Consider the following 22,907-nt stretch of genomic DNA (forward strand, 5'->3'; position numbering starts at 1 on the left):
CACAATGAATTACGACAAAGCAATACAGTAATCACTGCTATGGCGACATTTTCGACACTTGTAATTTTTCCACTCATTAACCATAAAACAAAACATAGAATACAAAATGTACATCTTAAAAATAAAGAGTTCTTGCTACCTGACTGAATATTAAACCATAGGTTCAATATTTGTAACCTAGGAAGGTTTTCAGAAGAGAACATTTCTCTGTAGCTGCTTCACACCATGATCTACAGTGAAATTAAGAAAATGGAACTGTAAAACCAATCCATTTGCTCTTCTTGCTTGCTCCACTTATCTGTGGAGGAGTGATATCTGGATTGGTTCTATTACGGTCATAACTGAACTAGAAAAGGACAAAGTATACGCAATTAACTCTTCTGAGTACACCTGTGGAAATGCCCTAGAAAAGCAAGCAAATCCACCGAGTATTCTAAAGTGCTGTTGTAATTACATTAGCATTTAATGCTTTTTTATGTTTTCTTCAGGAAAATTCTCTGCCCACAGCAAATCACTGGCTATTGCAGCTATGGCTTACCACATCCCTAGCCAAAATCAAAGATCGTTCCCCTTCAAACTGACACACTGAAGCAGATCTCATTTGCAAGTGAATTTTAAAGCACAGTTCTGGCATTTAAGATATGACTTGCATAAAATAGCAGCCTAACAAAGTTTAGTGAAAGGCAGAGTTACAGCACAAGAGAAGGAGAAGCACTGAACCTCCGGCTTGTTTATCAACTACACTTTCATCATGAAGCCACCATAAGAACTAACATCACTGTTTGTATTTTTCCTCTCATTTTCATAAATACTTTGAGTGAACACATTAAATAAGATGACCGATACCTACCACTGATGCAAACACATATTTTTGGTCCTTTTCTTGTAAGAGCAACAGTACATCATTTAACAGGACGGCCAAAATATCTACAGTAACAAAAGAAAAAAAAAGATTTTGATTCAAAGAAATTGGTGCAGACTCAAACACTGAAGCTTCCAGACACAGCCTTTATATATACAGTGCCAGCAGCATACAGATAGAGCCAATTTAAAGCTTGAAAGCACCTACAAAGGCATACTACATCTGGACTCAAACAGGCATGACTGAAAATAGCTCCCTTAATTTGATAATTTGATCTGAATCTGCAGATGTTCACAGTACCAGCTTTCCTTGGCTTTGCTATGTGTACTATTTGAAGCTACTCTTTGCACAATGAAGCTGTTAAAACATTCACTGATGAACGTGGTTTTGATTTTCTGGCTCAACAGGCTTAATGCAGAATAAAGGTGTCTCGGGTTTAACAATTTCTCCAAGCATGAACCAAGAGCTCACACAGTACAGTGTCTATCCACAGGAGACTGAGTCGGTATGACTCGAAGCTTTGTCATTTACCTGAAGGCCTCCCACTTTAATTGGAAAGCAGATCAGGCAGATAATAAGTAAACAGCATAAGGAAGTTAACGTGCACCATTATAGGGATGCTTATTGGACAAGCCAGGAATAGAACAAGATCTATTGCCTCCAATATCCTATTAAACAAGTGGGTTATCACCATTCTTCTTTTTACTCAATCTATCAATAATAAGCACTTACAGAACAAAGACAAATCTTGTTCTCTAGTTGTACCTCTCCCTCTCCTGGTCCTTTACCTTTGAGCCGTCCCGATGCAGCTTTCCAGTACAGCATCCCATCCAGAAGAAGCCGCCTCTGTCCCATGTCATCCTTTCGGAAGAAAAGCCCATTCTTGCATTTCCCAGATGATTTTAGCTCCATTTTATGCATAATCTCTTTAAGGCGCTGCCCCTTCTCACACTCATTTACTATGGCATCCACATGAGTGATTGTGCTCTTAATTAAACTAAGGGCCTGGATCAGATCTTCATAATCCTTAGTTCCAGCTAAGAGAAAAGAACAGCAATTAGTCCAATTTTCAACTCTGGAACACAACTATGAATCAATCAAACATATTTTAACATGTGGGTTTCTGACTGAGCATTTGACAGTATTTCTTAAGAGCTTGAGTTTATAAATAAATGAATTCCTTTTGCTCTAAATCTTTAATGAGCTGCTAGGCTTAGCTACTACAATGTTGTGCTTGTAAACTTGAAACTCAGTGTTGATTTGATCTTCTGATGAAGCAAGATTGACATGAACATGCATCTAGAACTGCATCTCCAGCTAACTAGGAAATAAGAAAGCTGCAGCAAGGCAGTACCAACTTGTTCTCCTTGTCTGAGGAAAGAACATGTGGAACAGAAGAAAAAGGATGAGGTAACAACCAGCAGCCTCCTAGGAAAGCTTAAACAAAGTACCTTCTGTATTCTGAATAATACGTTCCACCAAGACCGGGTATTTGGTGATGCGCTGCGTAACCAGAAGGATGCACTCCTGAACACCAAGTCTCCTCACGATGGAGCAGTTGCCAATTTTCTAGAGAACAGAACAGATCCGTCACATCCATTTCTATTTTGTTCTCTTAATTCCCACTCCCTTTTCCATGCACACATTCACTGTTTCAAAGCACTTCTGCAACATTAGGTTTAGCACCTCAAAATTATCTGCCCTCTATTACAAAACTCCTGATAAGATTAAAAAATGCCTTTGTTAGTAGAAAAAGAACATTTTAGTTGTTATTTTCAACTACCTTTAACTGAATCTGAACCGTCTGCTAACTGAACACCTTCTGTAACAGATCAGTCCTTAACTACACAGTAGTAGTACAATACATACAATAGTACAGTATTTTTAAAAGCAAACCCCAACAGCCAAATTATATCAATTATGAATAAGTGTTGATTTTCCCACTGCGTGATCACTAAGATGTCAATGTACAGAAACGCATTTCTGCTTAGAATTGGAAGACTGTAAAGCACCAAAATGCCACCAGCTGGCCTGACTGCAGGAATAAAGCACTCCTGGGGGCTGAACACAGCACCCAGATTTTCCTTTGCAACAGCCAAGGCAATTTATTTTAAAACTCTGCTTGCTTACGTAGCTTCTTTAAAAGTGAGAACCTTTTTCTTTCAAGGCACCTAGTTAGAAAGAGCCATAACTACAGAATCATGCTGGAAAGTTCACACAGTATCACTTACTAATGACTGGAACACGAGAATACCACAGGCTGTGCAGTGCCAGCTAAGATTCAGGTTACAGGCTTCCAGTTTGGCTGTGCTTCTTGTGCCCGTCCTATTAATTGTGCATTACACTGTACAGCAGATAAACAAACTGCCCTGGAGCCAATCTTCTGGTTTTGGAAAGATGATGTAGTGGGCAAAACTAAATTAAGAGTTCCTATTTTATTCTATGGTATTTTCATCAACTGCATTTATCATCAAGCCAATTTACATACATAGCCAAACAGCACAGCAGGCAGTGATCAAGCCATGAACAGAACAAATATTCTACTTTCCAGTACTAGGTGTTAAAGAAAAAATACCTGCCTGCCCCAAATTTAACAGCTGCTCACTGTAGCTGTGTCCAAACAGCTCAAAAAATTCAAAATACTAAACGCGAACAACCTATCAAACAATGAGAACATGCCTCTTAATATCTGCTCATTCAAAATTAAGATATCTTTGAGTATAAAATAGAACTGATAGAGTTCAAGTATACTTTGCACTGTAATAATGGCAGGCTTCTGATTGCTGTTTACCTTTATTAAGTTTTGGAACTTCTTGTGGCTTTGGAGCAGGTCTTTATAGTGACTAACAGCTTCATTATGTCCAGAACAGAACACACCGTATTTCTCTTTCATTCTCTCTCCATTTTCACCTGAGAACTAATTGGAAATATAAGTATTAAATACATGAATCATTAACCCACAAGCACCCTGAGACCCACATTTAAAACAGTTTTACATCAACTGAAACCTGAGACAGCACTTCCACATTTCTTATTTCTGTTACAGAAGAAATGGAGAGCTTAAACAAGTATTAACTGACTGTTGTGTTAATGAAAATCTTTAAAAGGATTTATGAGCTTCTGCTCTTGAAGACTAAGGATTGTAAAAGGTGAAGAACAAAAATAAAACAGTCACTGTATAGAAAAGAGATTGTCGCATCCATTCATTAACAGAAGAGGGACTGAGCTTAAAAGCAGCTGCTGTCATTAAAGAAATTAAATGGTCAGAATCAAGAAGCTCAGAATCAAGTGCATAACAGCTGTAATTGGGAAGGACAATATGGGTACATTGCTGTACTTTCAGAACACATGAAAGAGAAGACCACATCATCCTCACTGTATACCATGTAACGTGTACATGCATGCCTCAAGAACACCCAGTGAACATCTCAAAGTATTCCCCATCAGATGTGTTCCTAGCAGTCATATTCACACACAGTACTAGGACGATGCTCTTAAACCCAGCCTTCTATTAACTTTTACACAACAATACTGATCTTATAATTAGCTTTTTAGGTGCTTAATAGCATGAAGAAATCTGGTACAATCTCACACCTGTTTTATCAAGATGTCTCCAATGTTCTGGATTATATAATTTCGGTCACTGCCTTCTTCCAAGGACTCCTTTCGCCGTTCCTTTAACTGGAGCAGGAATTGCCCATGCATCTCCAGCAGCTCATCCACACAGGGGAAGAGCTTGTTGATAACTGCATTTGAGAACTGCAGTTCTTCTTTCATGGCTTTGGAGTACACCTTCAGCATTATTTTCAGCGTTCTAACATGGTGCATTTCAGTCTGCATTAGTTCTGGGTAAAGGGAAATAAAAATTAGTGCTCGTTTATGTAGTGTGCAATGACTAGTGAGATAGAAGAGAGCAGTCTCTAAAACTCGTCATCTTTTGCAAGTGATTAAATTTATGATCAAAGGAACAACAGCTAGACAAACAGCCCTAGACTGCTTCTGGTATCAAGGGTGACAGATAGGACAAGAGAAACTAGAGATGATATTCTTAAACTGCAGTAAAACCAGTCTTATATCAAATATCACGAATAACTCTCCTTATCATCAGAAAGATTAATGCTGCAGCATTTTTCAGAGATGTTTATTAGCTCACAGAACAAACAGCTGAAGTCTAAGTACAGCCGATTATACAACAGCATACACTGACAGTGAGGACTATGTGACATCTTGCCTCCTTCCAGCCATACTTTGTACCATTCTAGATCTTGCTAGAAGCCAGCTATTCTGAAGCTGTCCATAAACTTTTTCTAAGGCATTATATCACTATCAAGGAAAGAATATAAGCACAATTAAAGCTCCTGAATTGGCCCCGCTAATCTCACTCAATCAGTGACCAAGAATGACCCTGCTTATTTAATATCATCTCCCAGTTGAAGTTGAGCTTGGGATATTTCCTAATTGCACAGCTCGGTTTTGCTGCTTACACAGGTATAAAGAAAAATATGAGTTGCTTAAAATCATGATCAGGAGGATTCAGGCACTTTGAGACAAAGAACAGATCTGAAAACCTGTACTCAGTTCCAGTTTTCAAGCACAAGCCAAAATAGAAGCTCACAAAAATAACGATTTCTGTTGTTTCAAAACAGACACGCCATAAAATAAAGGTTTTAAAGAAATAAGAAGTGTTCTTACCATAAATGACATCCTGCCTTTTTACAACTTCTTTCTTTTGCCTCTTTGCATAAGACTGTTCCACTGCAACACTCCAAGACTCTGCCTCAAACTCATGAGCATCTGTTTCTATTTCACTTCGGGATAGAGAATATGCATCTAGACCAAAAGCACATTCAATTTCAATAGTTAATGAATTATATTCCAACTCTACCCTTCATTACCATCAACAAGGGTAAATACATCTCAATATATACTGTACACAGTTTCTTACTCAGTCTGAATGTGTTGAAATACACAGAAGCTTCCATATCTTCCAGAACATTGGAGTCTGCTGTTGAAGGTGCAAGCGAGACAACATCATCTGAGGTCTGCTTAAACTTTAGAAATCCTGAGTCCCCTTCATCCATGTCTCCTGAAATTAGTCTAAGTGGCCAAAGAAATTAGAATGAAGGGAAATTAGAATGAGGGATCCAAACAGAACATTAGCATTTATACAAAGTTGCTCTACTTAAATCAATAAATAAAAGCCAACTACTTTAACAAACAACTTTCCTACAAGGCATCTAAGTTAAAAAATACAAAAGCTATCCCTGCACTCGCAGTTTAAACAGTATCATACGTTGATCATTGACTTATTACAGATTTAATTACAACAGCATGAGCAAGGATGCAGCTTCTAGTCTAACACTGAGAAAAATAAACAACAGAGCATCACCTGCTGACAAACCACAGCCATTTCAAAGTACAAAGGGCACTTTCAGTGAGGATGGAGCATAACTGTGGTATACAAGAGGTGAACAACTACACAAACCAGCAGACAGCTTTGAACTTGTCCACTATTTTAACCCAGGTATCCTGCAATTTAAAGCACTGTCCTTCCACACGAGTCAGAACTAGTACAGCCTACAATAAGTGATCTCAGAAAAGATTCTTCAATTTCAACAAGTCTGAAGGTAAATACACCCATTAAAAACATGTTCCAGACAGGAACACTCAAACTCTCCACTATCTTACAATATATTTTCGTGGCACAGTACGGAGGGACTAAAGATAAGAGTTATTTTAAACAACAACAAAATTCAGCATTAAAAGCCCAATGATTCTCTCTTGAGCTTGAAAACCAGTGTGAGCCTTGTTTTATTTTTAATTGGTTTTCTTTGCAGATGGGGGAGGGGGTGACAGCAGAAGCCAGTGAATGAGAAGTAGTTTACTTACCCAAATTTGCTAACGGCTCCTGCAGTATTCAAAGAAGATGGAGAATTTCCTCTTTGGGTGATAGTCATGCCGAGGTTCCGCGGCAGTACTGGGGTGCCATCCGGTCCCAGGAGAAGGCTTCGGGGCTGCTCCTTCAAGGATGCAGCTAGAGAGGCAAAAATGGAATTGGTACTCAGAAAATGAGGCGTACACTGCAGGTCGCCTGCTCTCAAACCTCTCTCTGAATGCGGCCGGAGAACAGAAAGGATCTTGGATGTCAGAAGCTCGTTGTCCAAAAAGACATTCTCATTCCATTTTCTCGAAAAGGAACCACAAAAAGACAGCTCAGGATGAGCTGGGATCGCATTGCTTCTGCCGCTGCTTTTTGAATTTGTATTCCCCATGCTCACCACTGGCTGCCCTCAGACTTGGCACAGTAAAGTGGCCCCAGAGATGCAGCGTTTTTATACTACCTGTGATCCTTCTAGAAATGTAAAGCTGTCACTTAACTTACTGTATTGGCTAAATCAGCAGGTCTGAAGTGCAGGAAATTGGTCCCTACTGTGCCCATTTAGTGTGGAAATTGCAAAGTATCTTCTCCTTTAGTAAAACACCAGAACCTACACACAATTATTCACACCCCACCGTATAAGGGGGCAGAACATTTCATGGCAAACAAGAAAAAACCTGAGATCACAGAAAACCACAAGTTCTCCACAATGCTTATTGCTGCACAGCCATTTCTATCTGCATGCTGAACGCAAGAGATACCAGAGCTAAATTTAATTTTAATGCTGCAGCTTTTTAATGCTTTTTAAATCTAGACTGACTGTGAACTGGAAAGACATTTAAAACTTTAATCGCTGTTATACAATACATGGAGGCCTGTAATAGACTTACAAAAATTGGATACAATTATTTAGTACTAATGTCTGTAATGAATGATATGAAACAGGAGACGTCCATTTATAAAAGGAACTTCAAGGAAGTCGAGGATGAGGAAGCAAACAGACAATCCTTAAACCTTCCCACTGGCAAGGTCTGCAGCTGCCCTGTCTTCAGAGTGCTTTTAAGGACATGGCAGTGGAAGAGTCTGCATGGACCTTGGATCCCCTGCATTCAGGCTGTCTTAGCAGTCAGACCAAACTTCTCTTCTGTGCCACTTCAGGGCCACACTGTAGCACTTCAAGAGCACTATCAGCCCCAGCCTACACCCACCCATCACCCATCTACAACTTTCCTTCTGGTGCCTATTGAGCCCCCAAAGCCCTCCCCTCTTTGCTCTGCACCCTTGGGTGTACCCCTGCTGAGGATGACCTCTCCCCTCACACTTGTTTTCCTCAACCAAGGCAATCCCATTTCTATTCATAAAACAGGTTTTTCCACATTTCTTCATATCCCTACTTTCCACCTGAGCTCTCTGGTCTCACTTTCCTTGAAACAGTTGACTTGAACTGCCTGATAGCTTCAGAGAAGGTTTCATCAGTAACATGTAATGCAAATAACACTGCACCCAGTGGAAATGGCTCTCCCAATAGCTATTCAAATTTAAAACAATTTGCATATGCACACAGCTCATTCTCAGCCTACAACAAACTAAGTAAATCAATATATACTTTCCCATCCATCACCCAAGCAATGAGCTTTAAGCCCATCATCCCCAAAAAGTGAAATAAATGAATATTGGTAAGAATTTCTTGAAAAGGAGTTTAATAATAAATGCTATCCCATTTCCATTTGGGGAAGTATTGAAATGAGTCACCATGTTCTCTTCCTGTGCTTCCAAGCCAAGAATATAGGAGCTTTACTTCACAATGGCAGGTGAAATCTCAACATCTCCTGAGGAAATTATGGGGGAGGGCACAACTGGAATCCTTCTTAAAACACATTCCTCTTTTACACTGATACAATACCTCTGGCTTCTTTTGCAGGGCACTGCAGCCTGCAGTGGGTACCAACATAGCCCAAGCTATCAGCTGCTCTTCTAACTTCCACCCTCTGTTTCTGACTATAGAAAACAAGCAGAGGCTGCCTAGCAAACACTGCACCAGCAAAAAGCCATTTTCTGAGTTCAATTAGCACTGTCTGCACACTGCTGAGAGTCCGTATCGATCGCTGCTAACCTACAGCATCAGACCAGACTGTGTACCACAGAGCTGTTCCAACCAGCAGCCCCACAGCCAGCATCTCTTATTTTCTTTATTCCTCCTTGTTTCCTATTTTAGTCTCTGTTCTTTTCCCTAAATGCACAAAACCATTTCTGAGCACACAATCAACCACTCACCTTCTTATAATAATTATTCCCCGTGTGCTACCTGTTGGTAAGATTTGTTTTACGAAGAAGTACAGCTTGAAATTCAAGCTAAATGATACCTAATAAATATATCTGTAGAAATCAGAGTAATACCCAGACATTGATGCCCATCAAAGCAAACAGACCAACAGCACAGCAGAAAATGAATCTGTTCTGGTTATGGTGAGTCATCTAAGAACCCAAGAAGCAATTCTGTTAATGCACATCTCGTAACTTCTACCAATTTAAATGCCATTTAAATCTTACAGCTGCAACTGTGATGGTCTTTTCCTTCAGCTGAAAGCTATTTCAAAGCCTATGCTGTGCAACAGAGCTTTCTTGCTTCTCATTTTTGCTCCCAGATCCCTTTTCCCACTTCATTTCAACAAAGACTTCTGTTCAGACCATTAGCGCTGGCTCAGCTTAGAGGTTTCTAGCAAGCACTAGCTGCAGGCAAGTTTTAAATAGACAATTATGAAAATCTGATGTAAAACAAAGTTCACAGTTCTAGTCTTTTCAGAGGCCAGAGAATAGACAATCAATGAGAAACTAGCTTATCGATCCCTTTTCACCATGATATTTTGAGGTTACACAGCAAGAAGGTATAAAGAAAAATAAAAAGATAAAAAGATAAAAACACACAGGAGATTGCCAGGGGCCTCTAAGCCATTCCCAGCAGAAAAAAAAATGAAGCCATCTTATTAAAAGAGACCTTCTCTATACTTCAATAACACACTGTGTATAGCCTTTAAAACGTATTAGAGAAAAAGATACAATTGAACAGATGAGTCTTGAGCACAGAAATCACTCTTTAGTACAAACCTGGGGAAATGCACTGGGACGAACTTTGTGCAGGTCCAGAAGGTCTGTGCTGCAAATCTTTCTGCTATAGGAAAAAAGACAATAGTCTTACACATACAGACCAAACTTTCAGTCCAAAATAAAGCACATTTTTCCTAGCATATAACATGAAGCTGTATGCAGAGGTCTCTAAGGTTTGACACAATAACAGCTGTGATTTCTCCACATTCCAGATGAATAGGATGCAGACATGAGTCCCATACATAAGAATCTATCACCTACAAATTCAACTGAAGTAAGAATGAAGTTACAGCTGAATTTAAGCCACAACCATAAGAAATATATCCACTAAAATCATACTCTTCAGGTGAACAATCTTCACCTACACTTCACTGTGGTTTAGCTTAAAGTAGCACTAACTAAACCAACACTAACCTAAGTCAGTGCCAGGTTTCAACCTAAATAAGACTGTCCAAAACCTCTGTCCTTGCTCACTGCACAGCATTCTAATCCTTACCGCACTAGGATACTGTAATTCACTGAGACTCCATTTATCAAAGACACTGAGGAATTAATTAATGAAATTTGTAACAAATGGACTTTGGGGAGTCTTGCTTTTCACCTCTGGCTCCATTCTCCATATCATTTTGTGCCGCCATTCTCTCTTTGTTCTCTTCAGGAGCAATTTATAAGGGGCGATTCAAGCATGAAAGCTCAAGAGATAGCAAAGAGTGGAAATTAAAGCAGGAGGGCAAGTGAATTTTTATGTTTAAAAGGAAAATGCACAAGGCCTGGAAAAGTTTGAAATATACATGTTAAAATAAACCCACCAAAACAACATGAGAACGTTCCTACGCTCCAAATAACCAAAGCTGGCAATGCTTCCTCTAACCCCAGCAGCCCAGATTTGAGCTGTTCTGCTCTTGTTCTCCTCATTGTGCTCCTAAGCTGCTATCAGGCTCTGAAATCACTGACAGTTGCAAGTTCAAACAAACCAAACCCTTAAGTGCCAGCAGTTATAAGAAGGAGGAAATGATTTTTGAAACCAATACCAGAATTTAAAAAAAAAAAAAAGTGAGAGATACTATCTGAGACCAACCCGTGACTTCATATGCAATCACAGGTACCCAGTGACACAGAGAGAAATCAAACAGCCTGGCAAGACAGAAGCTTATCACAGGTTGAAAATGAAATCACTTATTCTGCATTGCTCAGCTCATAAGTAACGTGCATCTGTTACAACCAAATTCCTCTGTGCTCCTCACTGTGTCCTCTGCTTTGAGGTGGGACAACCCATTAAAGTACAGTAACATAAAATTCAGAGAGATGAAATAATTCAATTAGGATTAAAAGAAACCCAAAGCATCGGCTTTGAGCTTTCTTTTAAGCATGAGCTCTGACAGACACGGGCAATGTCGAACAACAATAAATTGTTTCACTTGTCACTACAGCCATTTATGTAAGGAGTGAAAAGTGAGGGACCAGTCAGTGCCTTTTATAGATGTAGGGCTGGATTCTGCACTAACATAACTCAGTACACTTCCACCAAATCAATCTCACTGTCAAGCACTGTTAATTGGACTAGAACACATTTTAAAACCCACCTTGGTTCTGACGCTGCTGCATTCAGCCAGCAAACTCCTGCAGTTCTTATGGACATTCACTGCACAATCTGAAACACACACAAGAAGTCTTAATTATCCTTGCTGTTCCCATCTAGGAAAAGAAAGAGAAAGATATAAAAGATCTTTGCATTTTGGAATATATGTAGATTAACTTGGGGTGTGTTCCAGTGAGCATCTCTACGCATGCTCTGGTTGTGGTTCCACACCACGGTTAAACAGGACCTTAAACATCACCCAGCGTTCTCCATAGCTACCAAATAACTGAAATATTTACTTGGCCTTAAACATAACCTAAATAAACAATTATCAAAGTAAGTCTGAAAGATCAAGGCCCTGGATCAGAATGATGTTTGTGTGCACTGCACTGCCAGGGCCTACCACACATCAACCTACCACAAAAGCCATTGCTTCTCTTTCCTTTGTGACTTTCCTACCAGCATCTTACCCCATGCAAGAAAGAGACCCTACAGAACACGTGAGCTATTTTGGCATTGATGAACACTCATTGCCAGCAAACAAAAAGCTCGATAAAAGGTATTCCAGAACAACACACAGCCAGGTGACAACAGCAACCCCTTCCTCCTGAGAGGAGGGAGTAACCATAGGGCTAAGTCATCACAGAGCAGGAAACTGAAAAGCCCTTCCTGGTATCACGTAGGGCTGGATTTCAGCTGGTTTCTGGCTGGGCTCTGTCAGGGTAGAACCAGCACTGCTGGGGATGGGGGAGCATGGGGGTCATCCAGCCCTGCCCCACACATCAATGCTGCTCCCCAGCCAGAACTGGGTCATACACCATCCCATACACATCATATCAAACAAACCAGACACTGATACTCTCTGCTATTTGCCTCTATTCAGCGATTACGTTCAGTTCTTTCCTATTAACAATTAGTAGTTGTATTAACAATAAGCAGTCCTTCCTCAGAACCTTGGGTACCTGGATAAGTTAACTGTAAAGGGATATTAACTTAAAAATATATCCCAGCTTTAAAACCACATACTTGCTCAGCTAAAGACAACACCTTCTATCACTCTGCTGCTATTTTCCATTGGATGCAATGACATACCCAACAGTGCTGTGCACTGGTTTCCTATGCTGCTAAAAGATTCTTCACACAACAGGAGAGAACATACTAGAAAACAGGGAAAGACTGCAGGAAAGTCTCAGAAAACCACAGACAAACAGGAGGATTTGGTTCTGAAAGAGAGTATTTGAAATGCTGGGAACCTTCTGATGTCCAAAGGGCGTTAGTTTTGCCCACATAACAGAACTGGCAGAAGAATCAGACTGTTTTATAAGCACGCTTCCTTTTATGAAAGGTATCCCATCTTCCCCTCTTTTGCTGAACCAAATAGGCTCCAATCAAGGATGAGGACAAGCCTTTGAATACCTCTAAGATGGATTTCCTCTTCCTGCACACAAGGACTCTTTGAGTTTCTTATTCTCTGGCCAGCCCCTCTGCACAGAGCACAGGAGGGCAGCAGCAGTCAAGAAAGCAGCAAAGAGGTAAAAATGAAGGACACGGAAAAGAGGGGAAGTCACAGGAAACCAAAAAGGTTGAGAGTGATATTTAAGAGTAAAGACAAATACGAAAGGATCATTAAGGATTTATACTAATTAAAGATATAACATTAGAAAACCTAACCTAGAGACACCTAACATTAGAAAAGGGTCCTTCTCATATTGTATGGGGAAAAAAGGAATCAAAACTGAAACCAAACAACCAGCCTGAGCCAGCAAAGAAACATTCACAATCAAGGGAACCATAAACATTGTTAATGGTCTTGTTTTTGATCAAAGACAATGAGATAAATATCTGGTATAATAACATTAACAAACACTTTCCTTATTAATGAGACGCTTTCCAAAGGGCTCCAAGAAACCAGCTTTATTAGACAACACAACAGTGCCCAAGAAGCACAACGTGGATTCCCAGCACACACGAGGGCAGTGAGCAGCTGAAGAAGGGCACACAAATACAACCCCCACCTCCCAGCTGCAATGCCGCTGTCTGATCACAGCACAGTAATGTCCCATAAGCGCCTTCCAGAATTGGATTCCAGGACAAATGTATGACTCACCAAATATTATGAGTATTGTGACCCTGACCTTTGGTCTGGAACGGTACTGCCCAGCAAGAGAACTCTTAAAAGGTCATTTACAGACACTCACAACTAACGCTTAGATATAAAATTTAACTGCTGATGGGTTGTTTTCCCCCCTCATTTTGGTGTTTTTAACTGATAGATTAAAAAAATAATTCATTAAAACACTCAAGCTCAGGCAAGGACACCTTTAATACCATTTCTAATGACACAAGGAGCTCACACACTGCTTTAATGCTAAGGATATCCACTATCTATTAAATCCAAGCAGCTAAAGAGAGCTGCGGGTACAAAAACTTCCTGGTAAAACAGCATGTTTTTATGTTTTCAAATGTCTGATACTTCAGTGATCAAAGAGAACCTCATTCCTACACCACACAAGGTTATTATCCTCTCCTGAACTGACAAAGAAAACACGCAGCTCTGAACGACTCTCATGTGAATGATTAACACAGAGCGTAAAACCTGAATTTAAACAAGGATGCACAACACAGTGACAGAGAAACACCTCCAGTAGTTACAGGGCTCCACAAGTAGCAGAGCAAATGGATGATGGATCTCCTTAGGAAGGAGGAGGAGCTTCACCCCAACTCGAAGAAGTTCCTGTATTTGGTAAATCCAGGTCACGCACCTCCAGGAACTCGGAACAGATTTAACTTCATCCTGGTGGCTTCAACAACCAGTGTTTGCTTGTATTGCTAATGTGTCTAATTGCATAGAGGCAGAAACCAAACACTGGGAGAGCACACAGTGAGAAGATAGCTCACATTCTGAAACACCAACAGCCCATGTGAGAAAGCAACGACACCACATTACATTCAGCTTCAGCTTCCCCCTTGCTCTCCCAAACCAACCCATCTCACTGTGTCTGCTTGTATTGTCAAAACAATATGAGGGTACAACAGGCTGGTGTTATACCCAGCACTGCAAGTCCTGGGGCATTCAGGTTGTCCTTAAGCACAGAACCCCAAACTGAAACAAATGAACAATGGATGCTTCTCTTTTTAAGCAATACGAAATCCAATCAGTGTGTTATAAAGAAACAACTTCAATTCTGTTACACAGAACCCTTCCCCCCACTCCACACCAACACTACAGGGCTGAAGCTGCAGCGATGACAATCATAAAAGGTATTTAAAGCATTTCATACGTAAACATGAGGTGGAACTTCAACACACCGGGTCAGATGGCTCCTGTTTGACAGCCGTACTTCACGGGTTTATTTTTATACCATCCCTAAAAGAACTTAACTATTGCCTTCATCAATTTATAGAGTCAAATCACAACGCCTGCTGCTAAACTCTCTCAAAAGAATTTGCAACAAATAGATGGGAAGGAATGGTTTTTTTCTCTTAGTTTCACACAGAAGATGCACAGACTACAGTAACAAAACCCACAGTGGAGAATCTTTGAACAGCAGTCACCCATTAGGTTGGATGTCAGGGGGAAGTTCTTTACTAGGAGAATGGTGAGGTCCTGGAACAGGCTGCCCAGGGAGGTTGTGCCCCATCCTTGGAGGTGTTCAAGGCCAGGTTGGACGAGGCCCTGGGCAACCTGATGTAGTAAATATGGGAGTTTGGTGGCCCTGCCAGGCAGGGGGTTGGAACTTCATGATCCTTGAGGTCCCTTCCAACCTGGGTCATTCTGTGACTCGTCTCATTTATTGGAGCAGCAAAACCCAGCACAGCATCAGATGTTATTCTGCCCTGGAGCTCAGTACCTGACACACACCTGGGGCTCATCAGTGCTGTGTGTGAGCACACGGGGACGGGGCTGCACTGCAGAACTGCGACACGAGATCCACCTGATCTCCCTCAGCCTCTGGTAGGGGCTGTCCCAACACACAGGTAAAGGCTGGCCCAACACAAGCTGCCTCGATCAGGGGCTAAACCCCGACCTATAAACCCTGATCTATAAACCTCGACCTACAAACCCCGACCTATAAACCCTGATCTACAAACCCCGGCCTATAAACCCCACAGGATCCACCGCAACAACGCCAGGCGACAAGGCCGCAACCCGCGCTCTCCCCTCATTCCCGACCCCGGACTCATCCAGGCGGGCAGCGGCCTCCAGCCGGGATGGGGCTGTGGGCCAGGCGGGGCTGCAGAGCCCCTGATGGCGGCACTGAGTTGGGCCGGGACCCGGGGAACGGCGTCACGTCGGTCACTTACCGGACTCCCCGGGGAACCGCCGAGTCGCGCTCTCGGTCCCGGGAACGGTCACCACAGAAACAGGAAACGCCCCTTTGTGTCCCGGAAGAAGAAAAGGGGCGGGGGGGGGGGAGCACAGCTGCGCATGTGCAATGCGGCCCCACCGAGGGTCGGTAGGGGTGGGTTGGGGGCAGTGTTACATGGGGGTATTTCCCCCTCACGGACCGTGGATCTGAGTCATTCAGGGGGACATGAAAGAGAACTGGCCTTAAAGCAGAGCCCTGAGGACCAGCCACCCCATCTCCCACCCATTTTGCTCTGCTCTGAGCACACAGTGCTGAGCTCCATCACTAATCTGCCATGCTTTAAGTTGTGCATGTGCACAACTACAAAACAAACCTTCAAACCCCCCTTACAGCTTTAACACGCTGCTTTGGAAGAGCCTGGCACCATTTTGCCTTGAAATGGGCCGAAATCTACAGCCACGAGGCCAATATTGTCTCTATTTTCCACCTACTCCATTGATTTTTTATCCCCCCCCCATCTTATATTTGCAAGCTTTTCACAAATGTTCCCTTTTGTCCTGCTGCCGCACAGGACTAAGTACAGACAGATCCCAGTTGTTTATCTGGGCCTCTAAAGTAATACAGAGAAATAATCATGAAATAAAGCAGTTTGAAGGTAAACAGCTGGCTGCTGCTTCGTGACAAATGAATCCTTGGGCACTTCAAACTTTGTGCTTTGCTGTAATATTAAACTACAGCACTGCAGCTTGCCCGGTGACAGCTTTCATGGAGAGAACATGCTGTGCTTGTGTGCTTGGCCTCGGGGCATCTCTGCAGAATCAGTGCAAAATCTGGCGTAGCAACCAGCTGAAATACTCCATGGCTTAGAGCTAAGGTTTGGGTTGCAAAGGAAAGAGCACCGCACCAGCTTTCTAATCCTGGGTTGTTCTCTACAATAATAGAGGTTTTCTTACAGAATGGGTAGCAAGCAGCTTGCTGTCACAGCCTGCTGCACTTGTCAGGCCAGGTGTATGAGACAGTGTGTTGGAAATGCTCCAGATGAAGGCAATTCTGTCCAGAAAGAGCAAAGTGAAAAGCACAGAAGCACTGAGAACAACAGGTTGGGGTTTTTTTCAGCTTCGTTTTCTAATAACCCCAACAGTTGCTGAGAGCTTTCAGCAGGGCTGCTGCTATGTCTGCAGATTCCTAGTTCAGTGTTTCCTCTCAAACCAACCCCACGGACCACTTTCACAGTTGCCCCAGATCCCACTTGTGGCTGCATTAACCCACAGCCTATCACGGTCACTCTGGTTTTGCCTGTTTCATTTGGACTCCTGTCAGTAATCACTCATTCTAAGCAGGACTCCCAGTGCATTTCTCACTGTCATCACATTACAGCAACCAAACCTCCTTTTCTCCAGAACAGAAGCTTTTTGGCAGTTGTGTCCCTTTCCAGAAATGCAAAGTTCGAGGTTGTTTGCTGCTGTTCAGATTTCCCAGGGCTTTTTGCAGACTGGGAGCAGAAACCTCACAACAGAAAATCATCAACATCCTCCTGATTGCAAAGCAAACCTTCCCTTATTGGCCTATTGATGTTACACTGGGAATTCTCAAAGCAGAAGCATGTAGGTACAGGTGCTGAATGCCACATACTGCATTTCAAGCCCAGGCCAAGAGCTGGCCTGACCAAAACCTACTAAACAACAGCAGTAGGTTTGCTTTAGAAGATGGTTGATCTGACCCAGACAGAGGACTGAGGCTGCACCTTTCCCATAAGGTAATGAAGATATATAATAATAATACCTTCTTCTCAGTGGAAGAACTCACAGATGTCCCACCTTTACCCCAGTGCTCAAGCTCAGGTCACTGGGAGGGAAGCCATCCTGCCATCACACCCTTGGCTCCCTTCCATTGCAAAGCCTGCTCAGAGCTCCCTCCTGCCAGGGCTTTCCTGGGATCCATCTAACTGCCATTGCATAAACACTGGAAGCATGTTTATAAGAAAGGATTAATTTAGGCACAGAACCTTTTCTCCCCTTGACAGCTGAGGCTCAAAAGGAGCTTTCTTCATTTCCAGGTGAACAATAAACCCAGAGGCTCTCATCTCCAAGTTTACACAACAGCAAAGTTTGGGTGGCCGCAGCTGTTGAGATCCCAGTTACCATAAACACTGCTCTTTGTTCTTCAGCCCTGCCAGACTCCTGACACCGCTGGGAGGCTGAACCTGGAGCTCCATCCTGCACAGAGAGCTTTTGTGCTGTGATGGGAGGAACTGGGAGGGAGAGCTGAGCAGGTGACCCCACACACAGCCACCCATCCAGGCTGCCTTCCTTCCTCATCACTTGCATACACGTTTCTAGCAGAAGAATGGTGATTCTTTGCTACGATTTAAGTAGCTCGTTCCAACCTTTCTCCCCCCGCCTTCAGCCCAGCCCTTTCTTTAATAGTTTTTTCTTCTATTTTCTTTCTTAGAGCCCGGTTCGCTTCCCACCACACGGTGGTGCTGCAGTTAAAAATACCACGGAGATCACGTAAACAAGAGCACCTGACCGAGAGGTGGGTCGGGAGGTGGCTGGGGGCCAGAGCAGATAGATGGGGAAATATCCCGAGGTTCTGGCAGCAGCAGCTGCAGCTCAGCACGGACAGAGCGGCTCTCACTTCTGCAGGGCAGGCACAGCACTCTAACTGTATGGTGCCCCAAATCTTGCTTTCCTAGAGCCCTATCAGTGGCTCATCAGGAGACCACTTGCTGTTCCAGCTGCAGTCATATCAGCTATTAACTCTGCTGCATGGCACCATCTTGCAAAGGTTTCAGCCCAGCATAATCCAAATCCAGGCACTCTCAGGCTAACAGCTGTCATGCAACAAGTCGCCTACACAGACCTGGCCACAGACAGGCCACTAATTGCTATGAGCATCACAGAGCTCCATGCAATTGCTCAGCCTTAGTTCAAGGGGAACACACAAAAATGAGCTCTTGCTGCCCAGCCACCCTCATTAGCTTAAGCAGCGTAATCCCTGAGCAACCCACAAAGCCAAAGAGACCTCAGTCCCAAACACAAAGCAGTTCTTCAGTCACCTTGGAGTTTTTCTGCTGAATGTTAATAACACTCGAGAACACGGTAAGTCTAAGAAACAAGGTGAAGGTTAATATAACTGATGTCCAGTCCTGACATACTTATGATGCCAAGCACCACTGCCATTTAGACACATTGCTCCAACCCCTGAGGCCACAGAGCTCCAAGACTTGTTGAGAGAAGGATCACTCACCCAGGCAGTGGCCCCTGGGTTCCCTAGAGCACACAGATCACAGCTCCAAGCTCTTGTGGCAGCACAGGACGTGGCCTATCTGCAGCTGCTCAGATTCAGGTATTGCTGGTAAAGCAGCATGCAGTGCTAACAACACTAAGGGGTTCCCCAGGCAGGAAGAACAAAGCATTCCTCTCAATTGAGTCCCCTCTAAGTGTCCACAAAGCACTTGCTCTTACTCTGCTCTTTCCTTTCTACTTTCTGCTGTGATGCCTCTAAAACATCCATTAATGGCCTGTGGTCTTATTCACTTCTCCTCTGCCCTGGAGGGAGAGTATGTTTCTCACAACACATGCCCAAGGGCAGCCAGTGCTTCTGCCCCAGGAAGGTTGTACTGACCTTAAGAGCCTCTGAGAGTTCTTCACTTGAGGGTGAGAATTACTGGAGGATACAGGGTGGAGAAAGAGAGCAATTCTCTCATTTCCAAAAGATTTAATCTACCCACAGGTAACCCCTCCAGGAATTAAAATGCTCTTCAGTGCCCTGAGAACCTGCCCTAAGGGTTTGTCCATCAGCCAATGCCATGCAGCAAGGCCCCAGGGAAAGCAGTGAGAGGACGGAGTCCCATGCATGCCTGCAAAGGCACAGCTGCCATTCTTGTGCATTGCATGCATCTGAAAAGCAGCATCCATGCAGACCCTGGGAGTCTCAACTGAACTGTTGTGTTAGTTGTTAAAGGTTTGGGTGCTCCAGGAATCCTTATGCACATATGCAGGGTAGGTGCTGAGCTGTCTCATCACTGCATTAGTAAAATAAAACAGCCTAAAAAGCAGCTTCACCCAGACAGCAGGGACGAAACAGAGCTTTGTGAGAAAACAGCTTGTTAAAGTTGACCTAGAAGCCTCCTTTGGATAAAGAGTAAGAAATGATCAGGTGGCCAAAGATAACAAGGATAAAATATTGCCCAGCAGGATTTAGTGATCATTTAGACTATCTGGAGAATAACCAAGCCAGGCCAAGCAGCAGGGTGGGTGAATCAAGCCAGGCAGCAAAGTAGAGCAACGCATGAAAACCCATGAGGCTGAGTGAAGCAGGGGAATGGGTGTCCTGCATGGGGGGAGCAGGTGACAGCCAGGCTGGGTCAGAGCAGCAGCGACAGCCGTACTCACTCAGGCACTGCAGACCACTTTTATTCACGAGAGGTTTGGCACACAGCGAGCAGCTGGTGCCGCTGGAGAAAACCCCTGGTACCAGCTGGTGCCGATTGACCTCTTTCCAACTCTCTTTTGGCTCCTTTGTTTCTTTCTCCTTCTCTTTCTCTTTTGATTGCTCTTTGTTCTTACCCTGGAAGGAGAGAACAACACAGCTCCATTACGCCTTGCACGGCACAGTTTGTTGTTAAATCCAAGCAGGCAGGACTCTGGCACAGAGCAGAGCAATGCATCTCTCCCTCACCTTATCCTTCTGCCAGGACCCGGTGACGCGGCTCCGCAGGGAACTCAGGCGTCTCATCACCTTTGTGCCTTTCTCTGCTTTGTCACTCTTTCCACTGTCCTCATTTCTAAAAAAGATCAAAACCGTTTTACCTAAGGAGAGAAGATCAGTGGCCAAGCACAGTTCAAGGAGATCACTGATGAAGTTTATCAGGATTGCCTTAGGACCCCACCCCTGGGCTCTCCACCCCCTGGAAGACCTGGTTCAACATCACTCATTCTTGAAAATAAGGAGATAAGCTTTCTGGCTCTGTTTTAGATTGGAGCCATGCACAACAGGGCCCCAGTGCAGGCTGAGCCATGGCAAACACCAATATCCTATGCACACCATTGGCAGGGCAGTAGAGCTTTGATGAAGAGGGGCTAGGAATAAGAATATGTTCCATGGATACAAAGTGTGTGGATTACTGCCCACCTCACTTACTCGTTAGACAGGAACTCAAACCAGGTGAGGTTCTGCTGGGAAGAATCACTGCTTTCTGGCACACAAACTCTCTTTTTCGCCCTGTGCAAGGAGAAGACATCAGACACACAGCAAAAGACACAAGAGCAGATCTGTGGAGATGGGCAGAGATACAGGAGGTACATGAGGTGCTGCTTATCCACACAATTCCTGCCTGGCTTTACTAGAAGGATATGGTGATTCTGGTACCCTCCCTACTTGACCACTGGGCTCTGCACCTCATCTGTGGGGATATCCCAGGCAAGATGGTGACCTCCCTGCCCAAATCCCTCTACCAGACCCACTCACCCATGATACTGTTTCAGCTCCTGAAGTACCTGCTGTACCATCAGCCTATGAGGGATAGAGCAGAAGAAAAGCAAACAATCAGAAAATTTCCTTGCAAAGGAATTCTGCACCCCACAAAGAATCAAGCATCTACAACCAACTACTGAGCCGTGCCCTAGAGTAGAGTGGGATCTTCCTTATGGCTTGTTGATGGATCTCCAGTAGGTCAGATGCACACAAAAACCTCAGTCATCTCAAAGCAGCCAGGACTGACAATACCTACACTTGGTCTGGGGACACATGGTCCTTCTCCAGCATCTCCAGAGCAGGAGGTTCAACACCTGGAACAGAAAACACTCTCAGCAGACACCCTGGTTTTCAGTATCACGCCTTCCCTCTCCAGTTTATATTACACTGAATTCCTGCTTGCAGCTGGATTCCAGCTAGATGATAGGGGCTGGCACCACCCAGAGACCCCCCAGTTTCTCTGCATGGCTGTTCCTCCACTTACTTCTGGACAATTCTCTACATTTGTTCCTAGGATACTGTCATTGACTCGTGTGAGTGGGGAATGACCAATATATGGCAATGAGTCACTGGGGACATATCTATGCTTAGACTGCTCTGAGCTGAGATCAGACATCAAGTCAGCTTGACTTCATCTTGGGTGCTCCTGGGACCACATGGAAGAGAAGGGCAGAGGCTGTCTAGACTTGCAGAGGCTGCATCTCTGGTTTTATGACTTAATCACAGATGAGCTGAACTTATTTGAAGTCTGTACAAACCTTCCATGGCTGAAAGAGAAGCGTTGAAACCACAGGGTGCCTGGGGGGAGGCAGCCTTGCAGGCTGATGGGATGGACAGTGGCCTCAGCCTCTTCCCATCACTGGCACGTTCCTAGAGAAGTAAAAAGTCATGGACATCTTTGGTCCTTTGTGCACCAAGAGAGCTTCCATCAGGGCACAGCTGGCAAGGTGCAAGGCAGGGAATGGGGCTCCCATGCCAAATGCCAGCAGTCATCCCTGCCTTCCCGCAGCCCCCCACCATGTGTGCCCACCCAGGCAGTGTCAGGGTGCTGCACCCCACTGCACACTCACCGCCTCCTCTGAGCCCAGGCTGGCTGGGCCGCTGGGTCGCAGTGGTTCTATCTGCACTTTGATCACCATGTTGCCTGAACTGCTGCTCCAGGCTCCCTGCTTCCCCCCGGGAAGCTGCAGGGACACACGAGGCTGCGTGCAGGACCTGCTCCCTTTATCCACCTCCTCCTGCTCTGGATCACTGCTTCTCTCTGTGGTATCCAAGCTGAACCTAAATCAGCAGAGGGGAGGAAGCCAGCTTAGCAAGGCCATCCCATAGTAACAGGCACAGCACAGCCCCTGCCAGGTCCTGACAGTCCTAAAAGATCTACAGCTAAGACAAGGAGGGGCACCTCAGCAGGCCTATGGGAGGGGGAATGCCAGGAAGAGTCAGCTTGGACACTGAGAAAACAAAAGCATTTGGTCTGGCTGCCCTCAGCTGGACCGTGAGCTCCTCAGTCACCTGGGATGTCCCATGCTGGGATGTTCAGCATCTTCTGGGACTCCACAGCTACTTCACCTGTGTAAGAGCTGCTGCCCCACTGGCTGCAGTGCACTGCTGGCATTTAGAAATCGCAGGTGTTGTCATTTGTTGACTCACTACTGTGGCATCATGTTGTAAATCCTGCCCCTCTGGTCCCAGCTT

The 22,907-nt window shown here is 44.0% G+C and overlaps 1 protein-coding gene across 5 annotated transcripts in view; it reads right to left on the reverse strand.

Annotated features, from left to right (window-relative positions):
* ARHGEF18 (Rho/Rac guanine nucleotide exchange factor 18) overlaps positions 1-22,907 on the reverse strand; it is a 41,250-nt gene that overhangs the window by 10,976 nt on the left and 7,367 nt on the right. For 2 of the 5 annotated variants that reach the window (XM_015886444.3, XM_015886442.3), the window contains exons 4-20: positions 22,283-22,493; positions 21,971-22,082; positions 21,469-21,526; positions 21,207-21,251; positions 20,880-20,960; positions 20,418-20,523; positions 20,132-20,306; positions 11,429-11,496; positions 9,846-9,909; positions 6,752-6,896; positions 5,808-5,959; positions 5,555-5,692; positions 4,457-4,707; positions 3,654-3,779; positions 2,314-2,431; positions 1,651-1,899; positions 851-927 (exon numbers count right to left, since the gene is read on the reverse strand). In XM_015886444.3, coding sequence (XP_015741930.2) covers positions 851-927; positions 1,651-1,899; positions 2,314-2,431; positions 3,654-3,779; positions 4,457-4,707; positions 5,555-5,692; positions 5,808-5,959; positions 6,752-6,896; positions 9,846-9,909; positions 11,429-11,496; positions 20,132-20,306; positions 20,418-20,523; positions 20,880-20,960; positions 21,207-21,251; positions 21,469-21,526; positions 21,971-22,082; positions 22,283-22,493 — 2,176 coding nt within the window. Of the gene's footprint in view, positions 1-850; positions 928-1,650; positions 1,900-2,313; positions 2,432-3,653; positions 3,780-4,456; positions 4,708-5,554; positions 5,693-5,807; positions 5,960-6,751; positions 6,897-9,845; positions 9,910-11,428; positions 11,497-20,131; positions 20,307-20,416; positions 20,524-20,879; positions 20,961-21,206; positions 21,252-21,468; positions 21,527-21,970; positions 22,083-22,282; positions 22,494-22,907 lie in introns of all 5 variants that reach the window. The other 3 variants (XM_015886443.3, XM_085517875.1, XM_085517874.1) reach the window with 3 other exon arrangements.

This window comes from Coturnix japonica, chromosome 16 (assembly GCF_054131305.1).
Source record: "Coturnix japonica strain WE chromosome 16, WE-NBRP24, whole genome shotgun sequence".
Lineage (NCBI taxonomy): Eukaryota > Metazoa > Chordata > Aves > Galliformes > Phasianidae > Coturnix > Coturnix japonica.